This window comes from Podarcis gaigeae (genome assembly GCF_964106915.1).
Source record: "Podarcis gaigeae genome assembly, chromosome: 3".
Classification (NCBI taxonomy): Eukaryota; Metazoa; Chordata; class Lepidosauria; order Squamata; family Lacertidae; genus Podarcis; species Podarcis gaigeae.
In genome coordinates, this window is record NC_139680.1 from 101,043,712 (window position 1) to 101,067,485 (window position 23,774).

The following is a 23,774-nucleotide window of genomic DNA, read 5'->3' on the forward strand; positions in this document are numbered from 1 at the left end:
TTTTACTGTTTTGTTTTTGGTTTCTATGATTTGCAATTGCTCTTTTATATTGTTCAGCTCATGTGCTTATTTATTCTAGCCAGAGGCCACGACAAACTTGTAGCAATAGTAATACACCATAAATCTGTAACATAAGCCAACATCTATGATGTAAGAGAGAGAGAAATTATTGTGAACAACCTTGTGGAAGGTGAGATAAAATTAATTCAAGTAAACATACTTTTTATTTTGTAAAAAAAAAAAAAGACATTTGGAGGTATACAGGGTTTTCAGTTTTTAAGAAAAAATATGTACAGTAATTACAAATTCATGAAAAATTACTCTGGAATACTTTAGCCAATTCTAAAATAACCCTATAGATTATTTTAAATAATTTCCCATTCCTGTTTTAAATAGAAAATTAGTTTAAATAGTTTCTTATTCCATCAAAACTATTTCCGTTGGCCTTAGGATTTGGGAGAAAAATTCCAGCTTTGCAGAGTTACTGCCATTTGTCCAGTCCAAGCTCCTTGTACAAAAATGCTAGTTGTGTCGAAGCCTAAAACAATGAAAAACATTTCACTGTGAAAAAACCAGCAGACACTTCATAGCACTTTGCACATTTCAGAGAAGTAAAACTCCCTCTTTCCCCACGCTATTGCTGCTTCCCTCCCAGTGCAATTCGTGCTCCTGTAACATTGGGTATAATAATGTGGATTCTCCTGCAGCCTGTACAGTAATCAGAGTTCTTCCTGCTCAATTCTCTTTATAAAATGGCAGCTGTTGTAATGGGCTTTTCACTGAGATCAGAAAAGCTTCCTGTGAATTGAGCATTACTGTCAGGTATAGCACAGCTTGTGACTTGAACAGCAGTGGCACGTCTGAAGCCGGTGTCACAAAAATGCTTTCGAAATTGCTTTGCTTCTTCCCACTGTAGCCAGTGGATGAAGAAAGTGTCTTGCTCATGTGTACGCACTCTATGCTAAGTAGACAAGCTGAATTCAACTGTGCAGGGGGAAAGCAACATAGAATTATTTTTGTGCACGTTGCTTTTTCGTACGCTGAAATTCCTTCGTGTTTTGTTCTAACTGATTGTTTTCAGCAAAAATAAAGGCTCCCAAGAACTGCTTGCAAAAACATACATATACATGGGTATGTATAGCATGTTCCTCATATACATAGTAAGAAGCCCATATGAGGACTGCTACCAGTGTTGGGGGAATGAAAGTGGAAGAGCTTCCTTGCTGAATTTGCAGTATATGATTTAAGAAGCTCAATCCTTGCACAGTGCAGTCAGCCTGTTTTCAACAGTACCAATCAGCTTTTGTGGAAGGGTAATGGCTGAATCCAGGCCTCTGCCCACCCCAGTCCCCCAAAACAGATGCTAGATGCTAGTGAAGACAATCTGGCTCATGACTAGAGCGTCTCAAGAAGAAAGGCATAAATGCCATCTGTAGGATTCCTCTGGTTGGATGATGACCAATTAGTTTTTTTAAATAGATATAGGATTTTTTTCTTGCTGGGTGATATCCAAATTGAATAGAAGGCATCTCCATTTGTGGAAAAAGAGGTGCAGGGTCTCTTTTTTCCAACAAGGGGCCTCTTATTTATTATGGAGAAAAGTATAAAACCCTCAAGTAGAAAGCAGAACAAATAAAATATGTCTACACTAAATAAAGCACGAGAAGCATTAATGTCATACACAAGAAAATGCTCTTTTAACATCTGGTTTAGGTAGGTACTGGGCTCAAGATCAGCTTGTACTGACCAATTCACATAACAGCTCCTCCTGCCCATTCAAGGTGACTTTGGGGCATTCATCTTAAAATGGACAGCCACCAAACACTTGTGCTTATGAATGGCTTCACCCACTTCAACTGTTTTGCTCAGTTTTCCCTTTAACCTTCCAGGATACATGCTAAACCCCCTCCAGAGTGTTCCCCCCCCCCCAGTAAGTCACCAGGGAGAGGAATGAGAGGCAATGCATGCAGACATGGCCAGTCGAATATATTTTGCTGCCTGAGTTGAATTGCAACAGGACGTCCCCTTACCACCTGGACTGACAACTGAATTTCACTTCCACATTGATGACAGGATAGCATTCCCCATGCACCCAAGGTAGCTGGCCAGTTTAGGGACTGCAGGAGAGGCCATATGGCAACAAAGGGGAATAGCTGGCAGGCTCAGGAGGAACAGCTGGGCATGCTTTTGCTGCCCCCACAATATCTGCCACCTGAAGCAGTTGCTTCATTCTGTCTAATGGTAAGGCTATTCTGTCTAATGGTAAGGCTGGCCCTGTGTGTAGATATCACAGGAGAGATGGTGCTAGGTAGATAAGTGGTGGTGTGCAGATTTGAGATGGTTATTTGGGAATCACAAACACTGTACATGCATACATATTATTCCTCAAACGTTCACGACCCTTGAAGGTTCGGTTTTTATCTCACAACATGAGAGCAATTATCTCTGCAGTGTATAATACTGATCTGTGCCGTTTCTCTTGTTGATTGCAAAAAAGAGCAGAGTGAGGATACCTGATTTAAAGAATCATCCCAAGATGGAGCACAATGACTGCCTCCTGGCTGAACATCTAAGAGAATATTAGGCATCTGAAGTCCTGAAACAAGCAGAAAAGGCCAACAAAGGATGAGACAAGAGTGGGGGAGAAGCTGTGTTTTTCTTGTAGAAACAAGTATATACTCTGCTGGTGATGAAAGTAAATTCAATATTTTGTCACAACCCTTTATGCTTAATGACTGATGGGGATGGAATATTTTGAAGGTATCCTGTACCTGTTTGCTCCAAAGCACTTTCGTAATATAAACTCATTTTGGTCATTCATCCCGTAAAAAAAAAAAAGTGACCTTGATGCTGGTTTTGCCAGGACAATTATCATAATAGCCATTCTATGTGATGCACTTTAAGGCAAAGAATGCATTTACACCAACATTACCACTCCCCATATGTACATTCAACAAGGACTTGGGAGATTTATTGAGCTTCTGGTCAAAAGGTGTGCTGGTCTGATTTAACCTGCTTCTCCGTAAAAAGTGTGTCCTCATCATCTTGCCCATCTGATGATGGTAGATGTCCACACAGCAGAAACTCCCGTTTGTTCATGTAATCTCTACTGAGCATCTCTGTTTACTCATGAGGAACTGAAGCCTTGAGCTGGGTCACACAAGGGTCCTAAAGTAGTTCTTGCTTCAGTTGCTTTGCAATGTATGTCCAAGCAACAGCAAGAACAAAAAAGGAACAGGAAAAGAATCTGATCTGATTCGAATTGGATCTTCCAGTGGTACCAATAATCTGTTTGGAATGGAGGGGTAGGGAAGGAAGCTGAACACTGAATCTAGACCCACATCCCCGTCCCTTGAAGAAAAGGTTGATGCAACTGCAGAGCTCTTATTTAAGGTTGTGTTTGCATAGCTCTTGCTCAGAGATTGCTAGAATTCAGCTTGGACAAAAATATTTGTACATATGCATGTTATTGTTGGATCGGGGCAACAGTCCTTCTATTGCAACAATTTCTCATATAATGATTCAGCTAACCACCAATTTCTAATTTTACCTTTCACTTTTGTGCAGTTGTCTTGGGCATGGAAAGCTTGTACAGCTTTTCTAAGTTTACAGATGTATCTTAATAACCCAGCCAGAGGTATGCGTTGATCGTTTTCAGAGGCTGTGATGAAAGCAGAAGGATAATTCTAGAGCAAAGGGTTGGGGAGGAGAGGAAATGTCTGAGTTAGCAGGATGGAGTTACTGTGCAGCAATTAATATTTAACTGGGTGGAAGTCGCTCTGCAATGTCAGCAGGAGAGAAGCATTTCACAGATTTGATTATATAGATGAAGAAACCACTCATGCCAGTCATATTTGACAATTATGAAAAGATTTTATCTGTGACTTAGTAAAGCACTGCACTTGCTTTCTGTTAAAACTCCCCTGTAAACATCTTGTATGACTGAGACTGGAAAGAAATTCAAAGGAAAATCTTGCCAGCCCAACACTGCTGCAATTCATCCTCCTCTCTCTTTCAACACAACTGAGAGATGTGTTATGTCAAGGATGTGATGTGGTACTTTTTTCTCTCTTAATCTTGCTTTCTCTCTGCTTAGGCTTATATCTGATCTTGGCAATAACATTTCCATGTCTCGTTACTTTGCAAAGGAGCCTGGATAATTTGGGCTTGCCTGTGAACTGACTTTCTGCTAGGGGTTGCACGTGACTTGTGCGTTTTTTCATGTTGTAAGCTGCCTTGAGCATGGTTTGAATTGTGGAAAGTGCCATACGGATAAAATTATGTATGTTTGTAAGTAAGTACGAAGAGTTACAGGGCAATTCTAGCTATGTTACTAAGAAGTTAGTTTAATTGCTTTTGATAAGGCTCCTGGGTAAGCGTGTACAGATCTGCAGCCTAAAGCACTTTCTTAGTACCGTCCTATTGAAGGTTCTTACTTGGCTTGGATCACAACCATTCCTAAAAAAAAACCCTGTCTGAAATGTAAAAACTGCTATTGAGATTTCTTTCCCCCCGGTTGCTTGAAATGCACTTTGTAGTATTAAGAATAGATGAACTGGTACCTGTGGCCTAATATTCTGATAGGGACAGTAGCTTTGGATATACTCCTTGCAAGTCTCATCAACCAAAGGATTACCCCATTCTTCTTGTTCTTCAATAGTTAGGGGAAGATGAGGGTCCAACATTGTATTTAAAACATCCAGGAATGGGGCCTGTGAATAAAATGAATGTTTTTTCCCCCCACAACTTCAGAAAACTAGCTTTATAAAATGAAAAAACCAGATATAATATGTAAGCGTGCCAATATTTCCCAGTGTACCTAACCAGGTCCTCTAATTAGGTCGTTGTAAGAAATTAGTTGTAGAATCTTCATGCATATTAATGGTTAAACACATCTGAGGAGAAATATTTTTCATTTGCTTACTGAATTTCATTTGCCCATTCACCCACTTTGGAGAGATCCTTGTAAGCCCTTTTAAATAACCACAATGCCTGTTCCATCTTGATATAATTGTTGGAAACCACCCAGCGTGGCTGGGGCAACCCAGTCAGATGGGTGGCATATAAATATATTGTTGTTGATGTTGTTGTTATCCATAGCAAATGGATAAGCAAATTCAATAAGATCGTCAACTACCTTTGCTGCAAGACCCCCAGAGTATTCAGCAACCCCACAGGTGCCATCAGTCTCTGAAGGGAAAACATCTGGAACGGGCCCACCACCATTACAGGGGGAAATTGCTGCAACTAGTTCAAACTTCACCATGTAACAATTTGACCATGACAAGGGTGTGCATTGCACCCCCCAACCTATGGTCCATTTCTCATACCACTTGGGAGTGAAAACTACACCAACAGTGTGTCCTCCCAAACATGTTGGGCTGATGACCCTTTGAGGCAATGCCATGAAGTCCCAAGGTGGCTCAGTGGCAACCTCCATATGGATACTGAAGTTCTCCAACACCACACCAGAGGCTCCCTGGGCCAGGGATGCCACTGGACAACAAGGTGGTTATTGGTGTGTGGTGTGTGTGTGTGTGTGTTATTGGGTTCTTCTTTTTATTTTGATTATGTATTTTGTGTTTTTATATCATGATTTTCTCCTGTGAACCGCCCTGAGACCTGTGGATATAGGGCGGTGTATAAATTTAATAAATACGTAATAATAAGTCTGTCTTTCTGGTCCAACACCCGGTGCAGACCCTCTAAGCCAGAGATGGGGAAATTCCTTTTTGCTGCCATCTTAAATGGGGGGTGGGAAGGCTTCCAAAAGCCTCTGAGGGGACCCCCACCTCCACTTTTAGATCAGAGAGAGGCTGGAGACTTAAAAGGGAAGAGAGGGAAGCTTTTGCAAGTCTCTTCTCACTTCCCTTTTAAGTCCCCTTCACTCTGATCTTTAAGCAGGGGTAGGCGGCCTGCAAAAACCTTTGCACTTGAGTGGAATGAAATGTGGTAGGAGCAATCTCACCTGTAAAACCATAGCTCTGATAAGGTGTGGATCATTATTGTAGAGAGCTCCTGCAAGAACTCCTCCAGCACTCACACTCATCAGTGCTGTAAGCGCTGGCTGAGAATATCCCAGTTCATGTAACAACTTTATGCAGGCCTGGAGGTCTCGAATACCATTGTGCTTCTTTGTGGTACTGCCATCTTTATGCCATCTCAGGCCTAACTCTCCTCCACCTCTGACAAATAAAACAATGAAACCACTGAGAAATGTTACGTATTGCTTAAAAGACAACCATCAATTTCTAATATATATGGAAGCCCTCCTATATCATAAATGGGCCAATACATGTGTTTTGATGTCTAGTTAAAGCTTTCACGGTTTTGTCAAACATTTACAGCTAAAGAAGTGATAAAACAGCTAGATTCACAGATCCAAGCGTGAGTGCGGTCAACTTTTGCATATGAAAGGGGACAAGGCAATTTTTGCAGGTCCTTTCTTTCTCTTCCATGCCCTGAAAACCTGCTTCAGAGGACCGGGGAACCCCTGGAAGAAAATGGGAGGTGGGGCAGAGGGCTGCAGGTGGAAACCAGCATAGGGTGCTTATTTACGCATCACTTAAAAATGGGAAGTCCATAGCGAAAGAGAGGGAGAAAGAGGGCACTGATTTGCACAAAATGTGCATATGCTAATATTTATGTATGCAAACTCAGAAATGATTGCAACAATTTAAGCAGAAATACAAATAATCTCAGCAGTGTTGGGGAGTCTGTGACCTATGTGTCTCCTCAGACTTGTCTAGGAGCTAACTGTTCTCCCTTATTATTTTTTAAACATTAAACTGAACTTGGAATGGGCAGCTTTTCAAACAGAAGTCTGTCCTCCGTAAAGTAAGACACCTGGTCAACCTAAATTGGCAAGCGCTGTCCCTCCCTCTTTTGTCCCTACAAGCCTTTGCTTAAAGCTTCTTTGGAAATGCAAGGACTTCCATTCAGGGGAGTGCTCAGCTGGACCCAACCCATTACATTTAGTATTCTGAAGAAAAGTTATTTATTTAGTTATTCATTCACTTCAAGGCAGTGCAAAATTCTTAAAACTGTTCTGAAAGCAAAGTATCATTTTACAATGATTGTATTATTATTTCTTGCCTAAGCTACTGTATTTTAAAACTCAGCACATATTTTTTAATACCTTAGTCAGGTTCGCTAATTAGGAAAGAGGTATAAAGTTGCTCACATTCTTGAAACAATACAAACAAACAGCATTTACAAATTTACAGGTAAAACCTACCACCCACAGCAGCTTTCGGATTTGGAAATAAGGATAAGATGGTGAAAAGCCTGCTTAAACATTATGTGGAAGGAGGGGAAGCAGATATGGGAGTCATTTGCACTTCTGCTGAATTTCAGATTGGTGAGCTCCAGGGGTTGTTTGGACTCACACAGACTGAGACCCACTAGTCCCATATCATAGCAGAAGTACAAAAAGAAGAAGCATGGCTTACTCAGGCTAGTGCCCACTTCTTAGTAACATTGGGGCCTTTTCTTTTTCTTTTGCTACTGCACAAATTCTGCTTCTTTTAAAAAGGCTGCCACAGAATAAATTTCCAAATGATTTATATTTTTTTGTCCTATTGTAACCAAGGGAGGCCAAGTCCACAATCCCAAGAACACACATAGGGAATTAAATTCCACTGAAACAAACTGGGCTTACTTCCATGTTGTGTTACAACAAGGGGGAGAAATCTTACTTTTTATATATTTATGTGTTACATTTGTCAATTCCATCAAAACTGAATTGAGGACCTTCCATCCTGAGATATGCTATGCATTTACTGTGATGTCACAAAACCCCCCAATAATGATTTGCCTAACTACATTTTATTGTTTATTTTGTTGTTTTACAAAACCACGCAGAGAGAGAGGGAGAGGGAGAAACTATTTTCTTTTGGTTATTTTCAGCTGCTGTTATCGGTTATTTAGAACTAAGTGGAACAGCTGAAAGTCCTTTATATGCTGCCACAAAAAAGACAGAAAAATTAGTTAATGGGATAGGTTTTTAAAAAATTAAGGTGACTTCTTTTGTCGGCAAATAAATCCTTCATTATTTGTTTTTAGGTGAATGTAAATCACCACAAGGCTAATGCAATATCAGAATATAATTTTATATGACATGGTGAAAGAAAAGCCTTATATAGTAGAAGCTACCACAGGAATAGTATGAAAGATCTCTAAAAGGCTTTCAAAAATCCAATCAGTTTGCACTAAGCCAAAGAACTGAAACAGTTGCATTTTCATCCCTTGAATTTAACTGAATTCATCTAAGCAACAGAAATTTTAAGAAATTATCAGTAGGTAACATAAATTTAGGAGGAAATTGTTTGCAAATGGAATGGGAAACTTTACAGTCAAAAGGAATGGGAATGGGAAACTTTACAGTCAAAAGGAAAATTTCAAGCACTGAGACTATATCAATCACATTTTCACAAGCGACAGAAGCCACAACAGAAGTGGCTTTTAGTGTATAGATCTTACCTAACATGACAGTATGCTAATATCCACCCATCCTTGATTAGCATTAAATTTTCTGCTTTAAAGCTCATGTTCAAATCTATGCCATAAGCTCCATATACATGAACCAGAAGTGGCATCCTGCGCAGCTCTTTAGAATTGGCTTTATGAAAAACTGTAATTGGCACGCAAGTTTCATCCTGAAAATGAGGGAGTATTTTGCATTAAAGGATGTTTCAAAGTTCACAAGGAATACACAGGTACAAAAGCTTCAATTACATATTTTAAACATGTTTTTCTTATTACAGTAATTCCTTGGCACTTTGCGCAAAAGCACTCTTGACAAATGAGACGGAGATTAGCCTGCCACTGGGTTCGTTTACCAATGTGGAGCATAAAAACTCATTTAAATGCAACACCTGAGAAATCTATAAACCATGAAAGCAACTGGCTCCTCCTGCACCCTCTAATGATACCCATCTGCATTATGACCTGAGCAGCCTAGCACTTAGTGCAGCAGCAAAGCTTTTGTTATAAACTTAACATTTCTGTATGCATATATATTTATCTTAAAGCTTGTAAGTTTGAGATGAATTTCCCCCTGTGTGACTGAAACACACATAACGCAAAGTCAGGTTATTTTACTCTCCTTTGCATTTCATAAAGATTTAACAAACAGGAATTTTTTTTGTGGGAGGGGATTTTTGCGTGAACATTTTTTTCCTGTTGCACATGTTACTTGTTTCTGGTTGTTTTTATTTATAGTAGGAGCAGGTGATGTCAAGCTGTCCTTCTCTTCCAGCAGGATAAACCAAGTATTAATGTGATAATAGACAACTCAGTAAGTCTTGTGTGCCATGACATTCTCTCTTGCCTAAAGAAATAACACCATCACCTGCAATATTCTCAAAAAGTAAAAACAGGAAAAAAAGCAAATTTAAACTTCCCGAATCTCTTTCTGCAGGGCTGAAAAGAAACACTCATAGGTCTAGTGAATATGCACATCTAGAGGCCATTATATGGTGTCAATTTCTATTTTCCTTCCAGTTGCTGCTTTAAAAAGGGCAGGAAGAGAACAGAAAGTCTTACCTTGCTTTTAGCTTCTAATCGTACAGTGTGACAATTCATTGTAACTGGCACCTCTTGCTCAGTGTGCTCAATAAGGCTGTTTTTCATCAATGAATATGCAAAACGTACTGGAGGTTGAACTGGGGAGAGGAGCCAAAAGTAGAAAGTGCTGGCGGTGTACTCAGGATGAGGATCCAATTCAAATGAACAGGCCCAGGCAGGTAGCTGGGAGTAAAAAACCCACAGTTAGTAATATCCCCCTCCCCAGTCTTTGAGATTTTCTCTACATAACTGAATCCCAGGCTTCCCCTCTGATGAAAGGATTCAAACTTCAAGCTTAATTAACTTTGGCATATGTGTTTGCCAGGAGTTGCTTTCCCTCCTCTCTCTTCCTCTCCGTAAATTAAGAGGGAAAAAAGTCAAAAGAAACAGTATGACAATGAAGGCAACAATTTAGCTAACTTTCCCCCTTCCTTAAAAGCTGCTTAATGAGGTTCAACAATAATGCAAGAGGAAAACAGAATATTACGTTGTTTTGAAACAAAGGGAGCGAGCAAAGCAATCAAGTCACCTTTAAAAACGATAATATTGGCATTAAGAAAACACAGCCATTGTGATGCTTATGTATCTGTTTTAGGGATGTTTGTCTTACCGACCCCTGACACCCCTGTATTATTAGGAAGTTTTGAAAATCTTTCTTCTCCCCCCCTCTGTCTGCTCTCTCACTCTATCCAACTTGAAATGCAGCCAAGTCAACGTCAGTTATTGCACTGAGGCCATGCATCGGCTTTGCAGAGCTCAGCCACTTAGAATCCTTGCCTCTGACTCTATTCCCAGCGCTAGCCACTGTGAAGAACAAAATCATTTTTTTGGCACAGCTACACTCAGAAACTCAGGGCTATTATGTTTTAAGACTTAACACTCCTAGAAATGAAAAGAATCAGGATTCATTCTCTGAGAGCAGCAGGGTCTCTTACCCACTGCTTACTTTCTTTTAAGGAGTTCTGGTTAGTAGGTTGATAAAGGCTTTGGGAATTGTGGCAGTCAGAGTCAAAAAGCTTTACACAGAAAAACCGCACTCCGTGTAATTGATTAAAACCTGAAGAGGATCATTCTAAAAAGTCTAGAAAATCCTACAAAATGGGTACTATATTTAACTTGAATGCTACAATTAGGAGAATGGTTGGGGAGTGTGTAAGTTTACCCTTTTATTGCAAGTATGCTAAGTGAAATTTTGAAATATTTTCAGATAACTGAGTTTTAAGGCAGGAGTTAGCCTGAGGTTTTTAAGAGACAGAGCTTTTGTCCTTTGATTTATAAAGTTCAAAAGAAAGCCTGGATTGACAAAGTTATGCTTTAAGGAAGGAAATATGGTCAATTTTATCTAATAATCTTAGACAAATGAGGCTTTTTTGTTAATTAAAAGGGTTATTTATATAGGTTACTTCAAGACTGTATGCAGTAATTTACTATGGAAATAAATAAAGGTTCATGTATAAGGATTCACTTTGTGTTTTATGTATGTAAGATAAACCACTAATGATTTTTCATTTATGCTACAAAACCACTCAATATTTTGTAACATTGTTTTGCTTTGAAAATAAGCATTTAGGAAATAGCTGTGCTATTAATACTAATACTAATACTAATACTAATACTAATACTACTAATAATTTATTTCTAACCCACCCATCTGCCTAGGTTTCCCCAGCCACTCTGGGCGGCTTCCAGCAAAAGATTAGAAATACATTAAAACATCAGTCATTAAAAACTTCCCTAAACAGGGCTGCCTTCAGATGTCTTCTAAATGTCATATAGTTGTTTATTTCTTTGACATCTGATGGGAGGGCGTTCCACAGGGCGAGCGCCACTACCAAGAAGGCCCTCTGCCTGGTTCCCTGTAATTTCGCTTCTTGAAGTGAGGGAACCGCCAGAAGGCTGGACCTCAGTATTTTTTGCTAGCTCCAAAACTGTCCCACAGAGACAAATCTGGAGGAGCAAATTATGGTTTTTATAATCAACAGCACAACTTCCTCCATTTCATCATAAAAACAACTTCTAAAATAAAGCTTTTAAAATGATCATCTTGTTCATTAGTCAATTGGACTTTATTCCATCATTGAACCAGAATTGGGTAGCAGCCCTACAAACAAAGTAAAACACACTTTTAAAGTGGGGGCAGGGGCTCCCACTTAAGCAACCACTTAACCAAGGCTAATGGCAGCACAGTGTTGTTGTTATCCTATACGCTCACAGCATAAAAATCTGCAATGCAAGAGCTACAGAAACAAAAGGTAATTCCATAATGCTGATAACCATTCCCTCAGAATCCTTAGAAAGTCAGAAGTAAGTTCCATTGAGTTCAATGAGGTTTAGTTCCAGGTAAGTAGTTATACAACTGCAGTCACAATGTTTTGTTGTTGTTTCTAGATCTACTATTATCTAAAATGATACTTTCTGAAATACTCAGTTTTCCACACTATAATCCATCACCCTTGCAGTCAGCACTATAAGGCTATATGAAACGCACAACCAGTACTATTTTTCTAGAAAAAGAGGTGCTGGAACTCACCATGAACACCTCCCGTGTTCTCTTATAATGGCAATGGCACCCACTTGAGAGGTGCTGGAACTCAGTTCCAGAGAGTTCTGGCTTAAAAAAAAAACCCCTTATGTACCACTATTTATGCTACCTTGGTTACATTATAGTTTTTTGTGTATCCCTGGAGGCATCTGGATAAACCAAGTTCAAACTACAACCTGCCCTTAATTTATAAATTAATATTGAGCAATAAAATACTAAGCTTAAAAATGTGTGGGTGGGTATATAAATCAAAACATTTACCTTAACGTTGCGAACTGAGTTTGACACAAAAGAAAAAATATCTAAATACAGATGACCGCAGAACTTCAGAAATGCAACACAGTAGTCTTTGAACATCTCTAAGTCAATTAATTTCGTGTTTTCTTTCACTGTGTAAATGGACAGCCAGTTCTCCAAACCACATGAGTCAACTGGAGCTTTCATTAGCTACAAAACAAAGAAGAGTCCAAACACCTACATGTAAAAAATGGAAATTATGCAATATTCAAACATTTTCAGAAAGCTGATCTTTTCCCCAGCTACTAATATCCTTACAGTAGGAATAGGTGATACGTTAGCAGCTTAGTGTAATGTTACCCCTGACAGTTCTGGATATTCCAGAGAGGTAGTGCTTAGTTGCTTCATGGCATCTGAACAAGTTTGTTCCTACTCGTCTTCAGATGAAATGGTAAACCTATAATCTCTCTCCCACTGTCCTCTGTAGCAGGAGGTCATGTATATACAGTATACTGCATATGGATGTTAAATTTTGATCATTTGAGGGTAATGCAACAAAAGAAGGAATAACCAACCAAGTAACACGTTTTCAGTTTCTCCTCAAATACCAGCCATAAATCAAGAAAGTGCCCAGCTGAGCAATACTTTATATTTCTTTTCAACTATTTTACAGTGTTTCCTATAAGCTTCCACATATCTCAGCAGGAAGGACAATAAAAAGATGAAATGGAGTCCACAAGGGCACCAGAGCTAAGGAGTGGAAATGGGCAGAATTGCATTTCTAGAACAATGTATGCTATGAAAGTGAATTTAATGATGGAAACTGTGATAGATCTATACTAACCCTGGAGGTCGAAAACTCTTCTGCTTTTTATGAAACAGAATAGGAAATAGTAGCAGAAGCTCCTTCAATGGAATTTCAGAGCCATCTTTTTCAAATACATAATGACAAAAATATAGAATTATTTCATAGGTCTGTACTTGAACTAGCACCAACCTACCGTGAGGGTGCTATTCAAAGAATGAATGGGATTGTGTAGTTTTGCTGGAGAAGAGATATCCATTTGCTGCATTTAAAATTCAACCAACCAGTTTTTAAAGGACTAAATAAAATAAGTAAAGTGGAAGTTCTATTGAATGATGAAGCATTGCTTCGCATGAAGGATATAACCTTGTTCATATTTGCCTCAGTATGCTAAGTGACTGCTTTGCTGTCAAGAGTTAGGGGGTGGGGGCAGATCGATCAGTTTCTAAATAACTAAAAACAATTAAAACCACAATAAAACTTCAAAATAAATTGAAAACTGGTGCAGGCACTGGTGGGAAAATGCATGATGATGCTTGTCATTATTATTACATTTTCCCCAGAGCTTGTGTTTTTGAAACACGCACATCCTAAGTGCACATTGTACTGAAAGCATCTAATGTACACTCTGTTCTTCAAAATGTATAGAAAGCATTTTTAAGGCAATCCAAAGATTGATTAATGTAACTGATCAATAACTAAACATTGTACCCCTGCTTGCTTGCTTTCTCTGTTACATTTCCAAGTAATGAAGAAGATAAGGGGAGGGCTGTTGGAGCAGACAATAGCACTATCTAGTCCAGCATCCTGTCCTCACAGTGGCCAACCAGATGCCTACAAGAAATCGAAAAGCAGGACATGAGCGCAGGAGTACTCTCCCCACTTGGGCTTCCCGGCAGCTGGCATTCATATGCATTTATCACAGCTAGTAGCCACTGACAGCCTTATCCTACATGAATCTGTCCAATCCTCTTTTAAAGCCATCCAACACGGTAAGGGAATCTACCATCTTAAGGTGAAGTAATATAATAATTTTATATAATATAATAATGTATATAATATTATATAATAATAATTTATAAAATATAATAATCTTTATAATAATGAAGGTGTCTAGAACTCAACACTACAAAATCCATAAGTCCAGTTGGGCTCTTTCAGTTTAAAGTGTATATTTCATTCCAATGGCTGGATGTTGCCTCTGAATGATTTTCTTTTTTTTGTGTCATTTTTTTAGTGCATGTAAGCTGGGTGGAGGAAAGGAGGGTACATGTTAGGGACCATGCCCATGCACCTGAAAGCCATATACGGACTTTTAAAAAGTATTTAAAAAAAAATTGGGGGGGGGGAATATTGAATAGTTTGGATCTGTTGCTACTAGATGTTTGAAGCAACCTAAACGCTTACTTGCATATCAGCATCTTATACCCACTGGTGGAGGAAGGGGGATGTGGTGGGTGCGGTAGGCCCCAGGTGTCATCCCTGAGGGGGGTGACATCACCCTGCTGCCCACCTGGGACACTTGTCCCACCCCCTGGGACATGTGTCCCACCCCCACAGGCAGCTAGCTCCGCCTCTGCCTATATACCTTGTATCCCACTGGGTCTCCATATGTAGTAAGAATGTACAACTCATTGTTTCTGTGTTCAACGTGGTAAATGACTCCTTCTGTTCGTTGCTGCACAAGAACAGGAGACTTAAAAGGGTGGTGGGAATCAACCAACCACACTTCAGAGGCATTCTTGCTGTTACTGTTTATAGTCAGAAAGCGTTTGTCTTTTGTGCGGTAGAGATCCACAAAATATCTGCAAGGAAACAACAAACTATTAGCAAACATCACCAGTAGAGATAGCCAAGATATTTGGATAACAGAAGTTTCCAAAAAAGGGGGGATGCTATCCACTGCCATTTACAGTAACATGAGTCTAGGGATAAAGTCTGACTCAGTAAAGCAGATTCCTATTTGCTGATCTAGCCCACAGCGGGGCTGTATTTGCCTATTGGCAAACAATCAGTTCAGATCTCTGGCAGGAGTCCTTTGTCCCTCCCCCAGCAGTCTGCCTCGCCCACTTTTTGCTCTGGCTCCATCTCATTGGCTTAAGGGCTGCACACTTTTGGCATGCAGCCTTTGACTGATTACCCCCAGGGTAATGCAGCTTTTGACTGGAGATGCTTTGGACTGAACCTGGGACCTTTGGCTACTGAGCTCTGGTCCTTTCCCTGTCGTGACTACAACATCATCACATTTTTGGATGTGTATAGCGAGTACCATAGCTTGGCATCTACTCCAGAATACAAAATCTTTCAAAATATTGAATCACTGTATATTACTTTCACTGAGGAACTTTGCAAGCCACATCAATATCTAACAATACATGAAAAGTATATTGGGTTGGATAAAGACTTAGTTGGACTTAGGTGGCAAGGAAATCAATGGGACAAATTGTCATGAATTAAGTCTACTGATTTCAGTGGGAACTAAATCCAAACAAGACTGGATCCAACCCAATCCCTATTTAACTCTGAGTGCATTCATTTTGTTCCTTATGTAACTCTGGAGTTTAAGGTTCTCTTTTAGTCTGCAATTCTCACATTTTCATATTTCATTTTTACAGGTTTGTGTTTCCTTTTAAACCATTATCTCATGTACAGTAATGTGTCTAATTTAGGTTCCACAATCTATTTTACAACTTTTTGAAAAGGCAAAGATTGTCAGCTTCATGGAAGGAAAGGCAAAGAAAAGATTCAAGACAGAAATATTAGAACAAGAGGTTATTCAAAACATTATTCTGCTTTTTTTCCCAAAGAAAGCTTACTTGCACGGACAAACTAATGCAGGACAGGACTTAGAAAGTTGTGGACCCTTTATGCATAAAACCCAGCAAATTAGCCTCTTTGTCAATGGAACTGTAACTCTTCCAAGAAAGCTACAAGCTGATCTTTACTTCCTTCATTTTAGGAAAAATAAGTATTTCTTTTTTTAAAAAACACACAAGTATTTGGTCAAAACCTGTTCTTGGTGCATACTTTCAGCACACAGATAAGTGCACCAAATCAATACGGTTTGCATTCTGAGAAACGAGAAGAATTCTATGAATGAAACAGGACTTCCCCAACTCCCTTGCAGCTGCCTCATGAAGAGCTGCTTCTGAGGATTGAGGGATGCTTGGGAATTGTACCTAATACAGTATAGGGAGTGGGAGAGCTGCAGCTGCAGCTGCAGGCAGGGAAGCAACCAACATCAGAAAACCTCCGTTGTATAAGCAAAAAGGCCTTTTGCTTGAGCTGTAACCTGGCTGGATCCAAGCTTATATTCATTTGCCCTGTGAGCCAATAAGAAGGAACTGGCTATGTTTTGTCTGGAGAAGAATGAGAGGGCATATGATAAAACTCTTCAAATACTTTATATCCAATTACATTGAAAGGGCAAAGAGCTGCTGCCCCACTTATATACATTTTGATTTCCCAAGCGCAAGGGGGAAGGAATGAAATCTCCCCCTGCCCTGAACTCAGATGTTGAGCTGAATCAGACAGCATCCAAAGCACTTTTGACCAAGGCAGGCCGTTTTCCAAAGAGCGGAATCAGGGTCCAAACAAAATCTTGTGGTCAGTGCACACCCCTACTATTAAGCTAGAAATGATTTTTGGGTCCACGTGCTCCTCCTTCAGACCTTCCACTGCATACTGACAGTAGTGTTTTGATCCTGGCTAAAGCAAACCACAGTTTCCCATTACGTACAAAATGAATCACACAGAGAGAAAAGTGTTCAATATATTCAGTTACCTTGCATCGTGTTCCGTATAAACAAGCTCAGAATGTTTTTTATTAAAATCACATAAATACACATGATGACACTGTAGGTTCTTCTGGGTGGTATAGAAAAGAATCTCATGTGCAGCCCATTCTGGGGGATGGAGAGTGGGGAGAAGGAAAGTCAAATTAGTGTTTTTGCAATTATGGAAGGAACCAGGATTTTAATTTTGTCATTTGAGAAATCCATTGTGTTTATTTATGCTAAGTTGAAAATGTGAAAATAAAAACCTTCCAAGCACACACAGTAGTCTGTGTGTGACCCTTTGGATCTCAGTCACTGACCAGAAGCTTGAATTTAATGTGAAGAACGACAGATAACCAGTGCAGGCTTAGAACCTTTCCTTCTCTTACACAATAAGCATGTAACAGTTTTTCATTGTTGAGTTAGATTTAGTCATCTTTCTTCAATTTAATCTTCCTGCTCCTTTCCCCCCAGCACCTGATGCAAAATATTTTATTGTGGCGAATATTAAAGTTTCCTCACAGCTAGCATAAACACGGCAGCTTTGAGGATGGAGCTGTGAGCAAAAGGATTTGGTGCAGTGCTGCAACTCCTCCCTCCTGGCAGCAATGTCACTGCCACTTATTGGAATGGTCTGAAGGTGGGATAGAGCAGCAGTGAGATTGGCTCTGTGATACACCCACACAGCCCTAATCTGGCCCTCCTGCCAGTGCATCCATGCAGCTCCCACCTCACTGCCACCCTGTCCTGTCAAGCCAGCTTACTCCTGTTTGCAAGTACCTATTGAGCAGTGCCCGTGACATCACTCATTATAAGTGACACAAATTTATTTCCCAGCAACACAAATGCCACCATTAACTTTTATTTTATTTGGAGGCTGAAACAGGGATCTATTTAGACAAATTACAAATGCATGGGCAACATCTGATAAACCTGAATGTTGTGAAAATTCAATAACAGTCTGGTCTTCCATCTGAGATATATTACATTACGAAGGAAAGAGGTTTATGCTAACAGCTTACCAAAGCTAAAGACATTTGGGATGATGCATTCCACTTTTGGTAATGTGTCTAATTTCACAACAATACACGCAGACTCTTCAGAATGTGCACTTTTAATCGCAACAGCCATATATCTGTGATCTGGGCAAATTCGGATGCGCTGGATAAGGGAATTATGAAACGGTAGTGCTTCTGTACTAAGCAATATTTCATTGTTTCCTTCATCTACAATGTAAGAAAGAAAAAGCAATACAATACAAAGAACCTAATACAAAGAACCTAATACAACCTAACCTAATACAAAGAACAGCTATTGTTTCTGTGTACTTTTTGTGATTTTTATAAATGCAGTGTTTTCCTATTAAGTAGCAATGTATACATGCACGTTGATCCAGCTCAAGATAGTCATGGAACAAATTAGGTATTGACAAATCTATGTCCCAGTTCTTCCAACGGAATTAGAATGCAGCTCTAAATCCCACTTACCTGAGTGCCACTGAATTAAAAGAGATTTACTTCAGAGCAGACATGTATAGGATTACACAGACTGTCACAGCTGAATGAATAAGACTGTGCTACTTTTTTTTTCCTTGATAACACTATCTTAACTAATACTAATGGCAATATTTGTACTGTCCAGGTGATAAAGATTCCATAACTAGCAAGAAGCCTGCCCACCCCAAAAGCTTTCCACTCTGGATGATCTTCTGCAGTGGAAATTCCTTTGGAATGGGGTGGGCTGGCTTTTTAAGCACAGAGGACTCTCTGGAACGGTGTGGGATGCAATCTGAATGGTTGCAGTCAGACTGGGGAAAATTGGTAGAAACAGGGGATCCCTCTTACATAAGGAGAAATACCTTCCAGTTGTAGGAGGGGCTCTCTGGATCCCACCCAATAATTTTGACAAAAGAAAAGCTTGACAAAATGTAAAGCTTTATTACTTTACATCTGGCCTTATCATCAGATTTTTGCCCCTAAAATTAGGTTGTTTCAAATACACTGTGTCACAGATTATGAAGCAAAGCCCAACATATGGCTCTTAGATAAGAACAACTGCCAGCCTACTGATATCATGTAGATATTGAAGAGCACAGAAGACAGAATACTCTGGGCACTACATATGCCAATGGTCATGAGGTAGAACAGAAGTTTTCCAGCACCTACTGGGTCCAACCTATCAGGAAGAAGAAGAAGAAGAAGAAGAAGAAGAAGAGTTTGGATTTGATATCCCGCCTTTCACTCCCTTTAAGGAGTCTCAAAGTGGCTAACATTCTCCTTTCCCTTCCTCCCCCACAACAAACACTCTGTGAGGTGAGTGGGGCTGAGAGACTTCAAGGAAGTGTGACTGGCCCAAGGTCACCCAGCAGCTGCATGTGGAGGAGCGGAGACGCGAACCCGATTCCCCAGATTACGAGACTACCGCTCTTAACCACTACACCACACTGGCTCTCAGTGTGGTGTAGGACTGAAGCCAACACAAAACTGTATCAGGGCGCTAATTTGACTCTACAATTGAATCAAGGATATTTGGGAACAATTATATTGATAGCTTGGAGTAATTTCCCTATCTCAGGCTTTGATTAGAGCCTTAGCAGAAGCCTTGGCAAAGCAGTGGGAAACTCCCTCAGAAAATCTTCTGGATCCACCAGCCACCAAGGGTGGAGAGCCAGTGGTAGTTTGGGAGACCATGCACTCGCAAACTACTTCAGACCAGAAAGTCATAGAATGGATGCTGAAATTCCTCAGGTCCAATAGCTTTAAGAGACTTCACCACCACCACCTCTGGTAAGGACACAAAACATGTCCCCTTGCTAAATCACCCTTTGTTGTAATGCGGTTTGACTGCCGTTTTTTGTTGTTGCTAAAACTGTGCATGGAAACACTGAAAACAGTAAAAAGAAACCACCCTGGGCAACAAGAAGAGGGACTCATACCTATTTCTCCCAGCTTTGAACGAAATATGCAGCCATTTTCTTCAAAGTAAACATACTCTCCAAACCTAATCTGTTCAAAATCAAGACAGACATGAATCCAAGACAAAATCTGCAGAATTAGGTCACCATCTCACATTAGGGGTCCAAATATTTTTCTGAAGCTTCTGCATAACAAACTGAGCTCATTTGAAGTTTATGGAACACAAAAAGAATATGAAACAATCAGCATCAGCAAATAAGGTTTATTAATGTAATTATCCTAATTTCTAATTACTCACAGAAACAATTGGGATACTGGTGCATCCCCAGATATTTGGCCATGGGCAGGGTCATTCTCTCCTCCAACCCAGACTGCTGGAAGGTTTTAATTTTTTAAAATTTGTGTGGGGTGGTAGTGGTTGTTATTGTTGTTTCTTTTTATTGAGGGAGGGGAGATGTGTCTGGGATGAGAGGAGAGGAACTGGGGCAAATCACAGTGGCTCAGGGTATGGGAAAGTATGGTGTGGGAGGTGGAGTAGGTTGGATAAGGGGCACAAAGCACAGGCTGTTAGTGACTGAGCCAAGTGCCAGTCCCTCCTTCAACCTGGAGAATTCTGGTTGTCATATCAGCCAGCCCTTGCGTCTGCGGCTGCGGTTGCTGAATGCCAGGTCAGCTCTGAATAAGACCTCCCTCTCCGTGATCTGATTATGGATGAGGAGGTCAATCTGGTCTGTATCACTGCAACCTAGGTGGGTGAGCAGGATGGAATTGATCTCACCCAGCTGTGCCCACCTGAGTACTCAGGGCAGCACCAGGGCAGATTTGATGGTCGGGGAGGGGGAGTTGCTGTGATCTATAGACATTATCTCTCTATATCATGTTCAGGGGTGGATCTAGAGTATGTGTTCCTGGTACTGAGCAATGGAGACAGATTCTGCTGGTTTAGAGTCCACCTCACTGCCTAGCCATCTCCCTGAGTGCTGGCTTTGGGGGACTTCAACATCCATGCTTTGGTGACTGGCTCAGGACCTCATGGTTACCATGACAACCATGGGGCTGTCTCAACATGTCATGGGGCTGTCCCAGCTGTGCCTCTATCAGGACAAGGATAGATGAAGTGTCATCTATGCTCTGGTGATAAGGCAGCGTGTTGTATGTGGGGCTGCCTCTGTAGAAAGTTCATAAACTTCAGATGGTGCAGAATCCAGCAGCCAGGTTGCTCACCGGAACAAGACGGTTTGAGCCTATATTGCCAATCCTGGCCCAACTGCACTGGTTGCCAGCTAATTTCCAGGCCCAGTTTAAAATGCTTAAATGGCTTAGGACCACAATACCTCATGGACTGCCTCCACCCATATAAACCGACCCAGACCCTGCAATCATCATATGAGTCTCTTCTTCGTGTGGCTTCTCCGTTAGCGGTCCGGAGGGTGGCAACATGAGAATAGGCCTTTTCTGCAGCGGCTCCCTGCTTGTGGAGTGCTCCCCCCATGTATTTTCTTACCACTGGGCTGCTCAGACTGGATGAATACTTGTCATAATGAGCTTCTAATCTTCGTTTGATCCTCTTTGTCATAGCCATATATTTTGCTGAACAAGCTCTCCAGTTCTCCTGCTCTGATTCTAGAAGATCCTGGTACAAAACAAGCCACAAAAAGCCAAGTTCTATTAAGTAGGAACTGCATTCTTTGTCATGCATTGTAGAACTATGCTCAACAAACTTGGCCTTGCAGCAATTTGGCCAATACTATTTTGTATACCAAATGACGGGGGGGGGGGGGGTTAAGTCAGGAGCACACTAAGCATGTTAACCACGTGAACATAATTTTTTTCAATCTTGGGGATACTCGTGGGGCTTATTTCTCTTTCTTTCACACTCCCCAAAGTACTGCCTCTCCAAAGGTTTTATTTGTACTTCAAGGGAAGTCTTCATTGCTGCTATTGATGGTTCCCCTTGCAAGCTGCAAGTAGCAGCTTTGGAGATGTGATCTTTGTCAGGATCATGGGAGGCAGAGGGAGTATTAACCCCCATTCTCAGCCTCCACGGTCCTAAGGCTGCTTAGGCTTCCATTGCTGCTCTTTAAATACCAAAAAGTGTACTTAAACTGCATATTAATGTCATTTCTAGTTTGGCCTTAAGAACAGAAGGTACCATTGTAAACGTAAACATTGTGCAAACACAAAGATTGTCAGTGTACCTTACTTTGCACATGGAAGAGGATTTCTGCTCATCAAGAAAAAAGGATGTGAGATCTCTGATCTATGAACTATTTAGGGTCTTCTCTATCCTTCTACACAAGGATTCGAGGATTGACTGGGCTGAAAGATTTGTTCAAATGGCATACCTTACAGGAAAAGAACCTCCATGACCTAGAGGCTCTGTGGGAATGAGGAACAACACAGGGATTTCTCAAGTGCTTTGCAAAAAAAAATGCCTGTAGCTTTGTTTGACTACAAGATCTTAGGACTGCAGATACAGAATATTTAGAGTGGTTCTTGCAGTGACCAGTAATGCCCTTCAGGAGGCGAAGAAAGTAAATGGAGCCTAAAAACATGATGACAACATATTCATTTTACTTGATTCTTCATTCTTAAAAAATATATTTATGATTCCAAAGTCATGTCAGGCTTGATTAAAGTAGACACCACGACACGGTATGAACTGATGGCAAGATTTCCCTCTCAGATATGCAGCATGTACAGGAATCAGAGTGAAAGCTGGGGAGGGGAAAGAAACAATTGTAAACATTTCTTCACAACTTTCCAAAAACAGTATATATGTTAAAAGGTTGTAAGAATTCCCACATGATGCTCAATATTGCCACTATCATCACAGTTAAAAGATGCCTTAAAAGATAACAGTGAATGAATTATATTTTGCAACATAAGATCCTAACAGCCCATGCCATCTCCCCATAAAGAGCCAGGGGACTCATCTCAGGAATTCAGGCAGCAGCGCCCAGGTGACTTATTCCCTGCAGCACTGAGGCAGCTCATAGGTTGAATGAATTATTGGCGTGATTTTTCCTGTGCTGCAGTAGCATTCTTATAAAGCATATTTACTTCTCAGCAAGCAACCACGGAGCTGCACCGTTACTATAGCATATACAACCTAAGGAGCAGTTATTTCCCATATAATTTGCTGTTTTAGTAAATACTGTAAGGACATTTATTATCTGTAACGATGCCATGGGAATTTGAAGCAGAATTTAGCTAAATTTCAGTACAATGACCATTTCTAGTTCGGCAAAATCAGTAGGAATGCAACATCAGGACCTACCTTTTAACTTTCTGCCTTTCCGTAAGCAGGTATATAATACTTCAGGGGGGAAACGCGAACCTCACAGCGGAAGCCGCTGCAGCTCAGAATCTGTGGATCGCTGACAAGCGCAGCAGCATGGTGAGACGAACTGCGATGGCATCATAGCTCCGCGACTCAACGCCTCGGTTGCCCTCACTCGACACGCTAGATACCGTTGCCCATAAGCAAGATGGCAGCCAAGGCCGCTTTCCCAGTCACTGGTTTGCCCTTAGACAAAATGGCGGCCCAGCATCACACGTCCCTTCTATCGTTTTCCCTGCCCGTAGATAAGATGCCGGAGAACCTGGACCCTCCTGTCTCCATTTTGGTTCCGGGCATTTAAATACCACCCCCCAATACAAAAACAAAATCCTGATTTGAGATCATTATCCCAACTTCTCTCTCTCGTTAAAATTATATTCAACATCAGCCTGATATTTTATCCCGAGCCGAAGCAGAAATAAAATATTTATACTTTTTAAGTTTTCATAGCGATTTTGGGTTGTTTTCTTTAAAGAGGCAGCTACTGTGCCTTAACATGACGGGTAGAAAAATCAACAGGTGAAGTTCCTCCCCGTCTTCCTATGGCTCCACAGAGTAGGAGCGATAGGGATGAGAGGGAAGCTTCGTC

At 40.6% G+C, this 23,774-nt stretch overlaps 1 protein-coding gene across 3 annotated transcripts; it reads right to left on the minus strand.

Annotated features, from left to right (window-relative positions):
- Positions 1-198: 198 nt before the first annotated feature.
- PREPL (prolyl endopeptidase like) lies at positions 199-23,262 on the minus strand. Of its 3 annotated transcripts, none has more exons than XR_014562752.1 (15): positions 23,123-23,262; positions 22,188-22,560; positions 21,347-21,475; positions 19,863-19,932; positions 17,950-18,153; positions 16,936-17,056; positions 14,740-14,956; positions 12,371-12,556; positions 9,547-9,750; positions 8,482-8,657; positions 5,969-6,185; positions 4,563-4,712; positions 3,551-3,661; positions 2,514-2,596; positions 199-538 (listed from the first exon to the last, which is right to left on the minus strand). XR_014562752.1 is itself a non-coding variant. In XM_083733315.1 (15 exons), exons 2-15 carry the CDS (start codon positions 22,395-22,397, stop codon positions 482-484), a joined length of 2,160 nt encoding a protein of 719 aa, XP_083589441.1. In that variant the 5' UTR covers positions 22,398-22,560; positions 23,123-23,262; the 3' UTR covers positions 199-481. The 3 variants fall into 3 exon arrangements, 2 of the variants coding, with proteins under 2 accessions (XP_083589441.1, XP_083589440.1); XM_083733315.1 differs by having other exon boundaries at positions 3,551-3,686; XM_083733314.1 differs by lacking the exon at positions 199-538 and having other exon boundaries at positions 2,268-2,596; positions 3,551-3,686.
- Between the last annotated feature and the right edge of the window lie 512 nt (positions 23,263-23,774).

What these genes read in the sequence shown, in the direction of transcription:
- PREPL (XM_083733314.1), bottom strand. Translation starts at nt 22,397, where the DNA reads ATGTTTTTAGGCTCCATTTACTTTCTTCGCCTCCTGAAGGGCATTACT. An exon ending in TTCAAAGCTGGGAGAAATAG is followed by an intron (nt 18,154 to 19,862) that starts GTATGAGTCCCT and finishes CTTACATTGTAG; the next exon opens with ATGAAGGAAACAATGAAATA. An exon ending in GATTAGAAGCTAAAAGCAAG is followed by an intron (nt 8,658 to 9,546) that starts GTAAGACTTTCT and finishes CCTCATTTTCAG; the next exon opens with GATGAAACTTGCGTGCCAAT.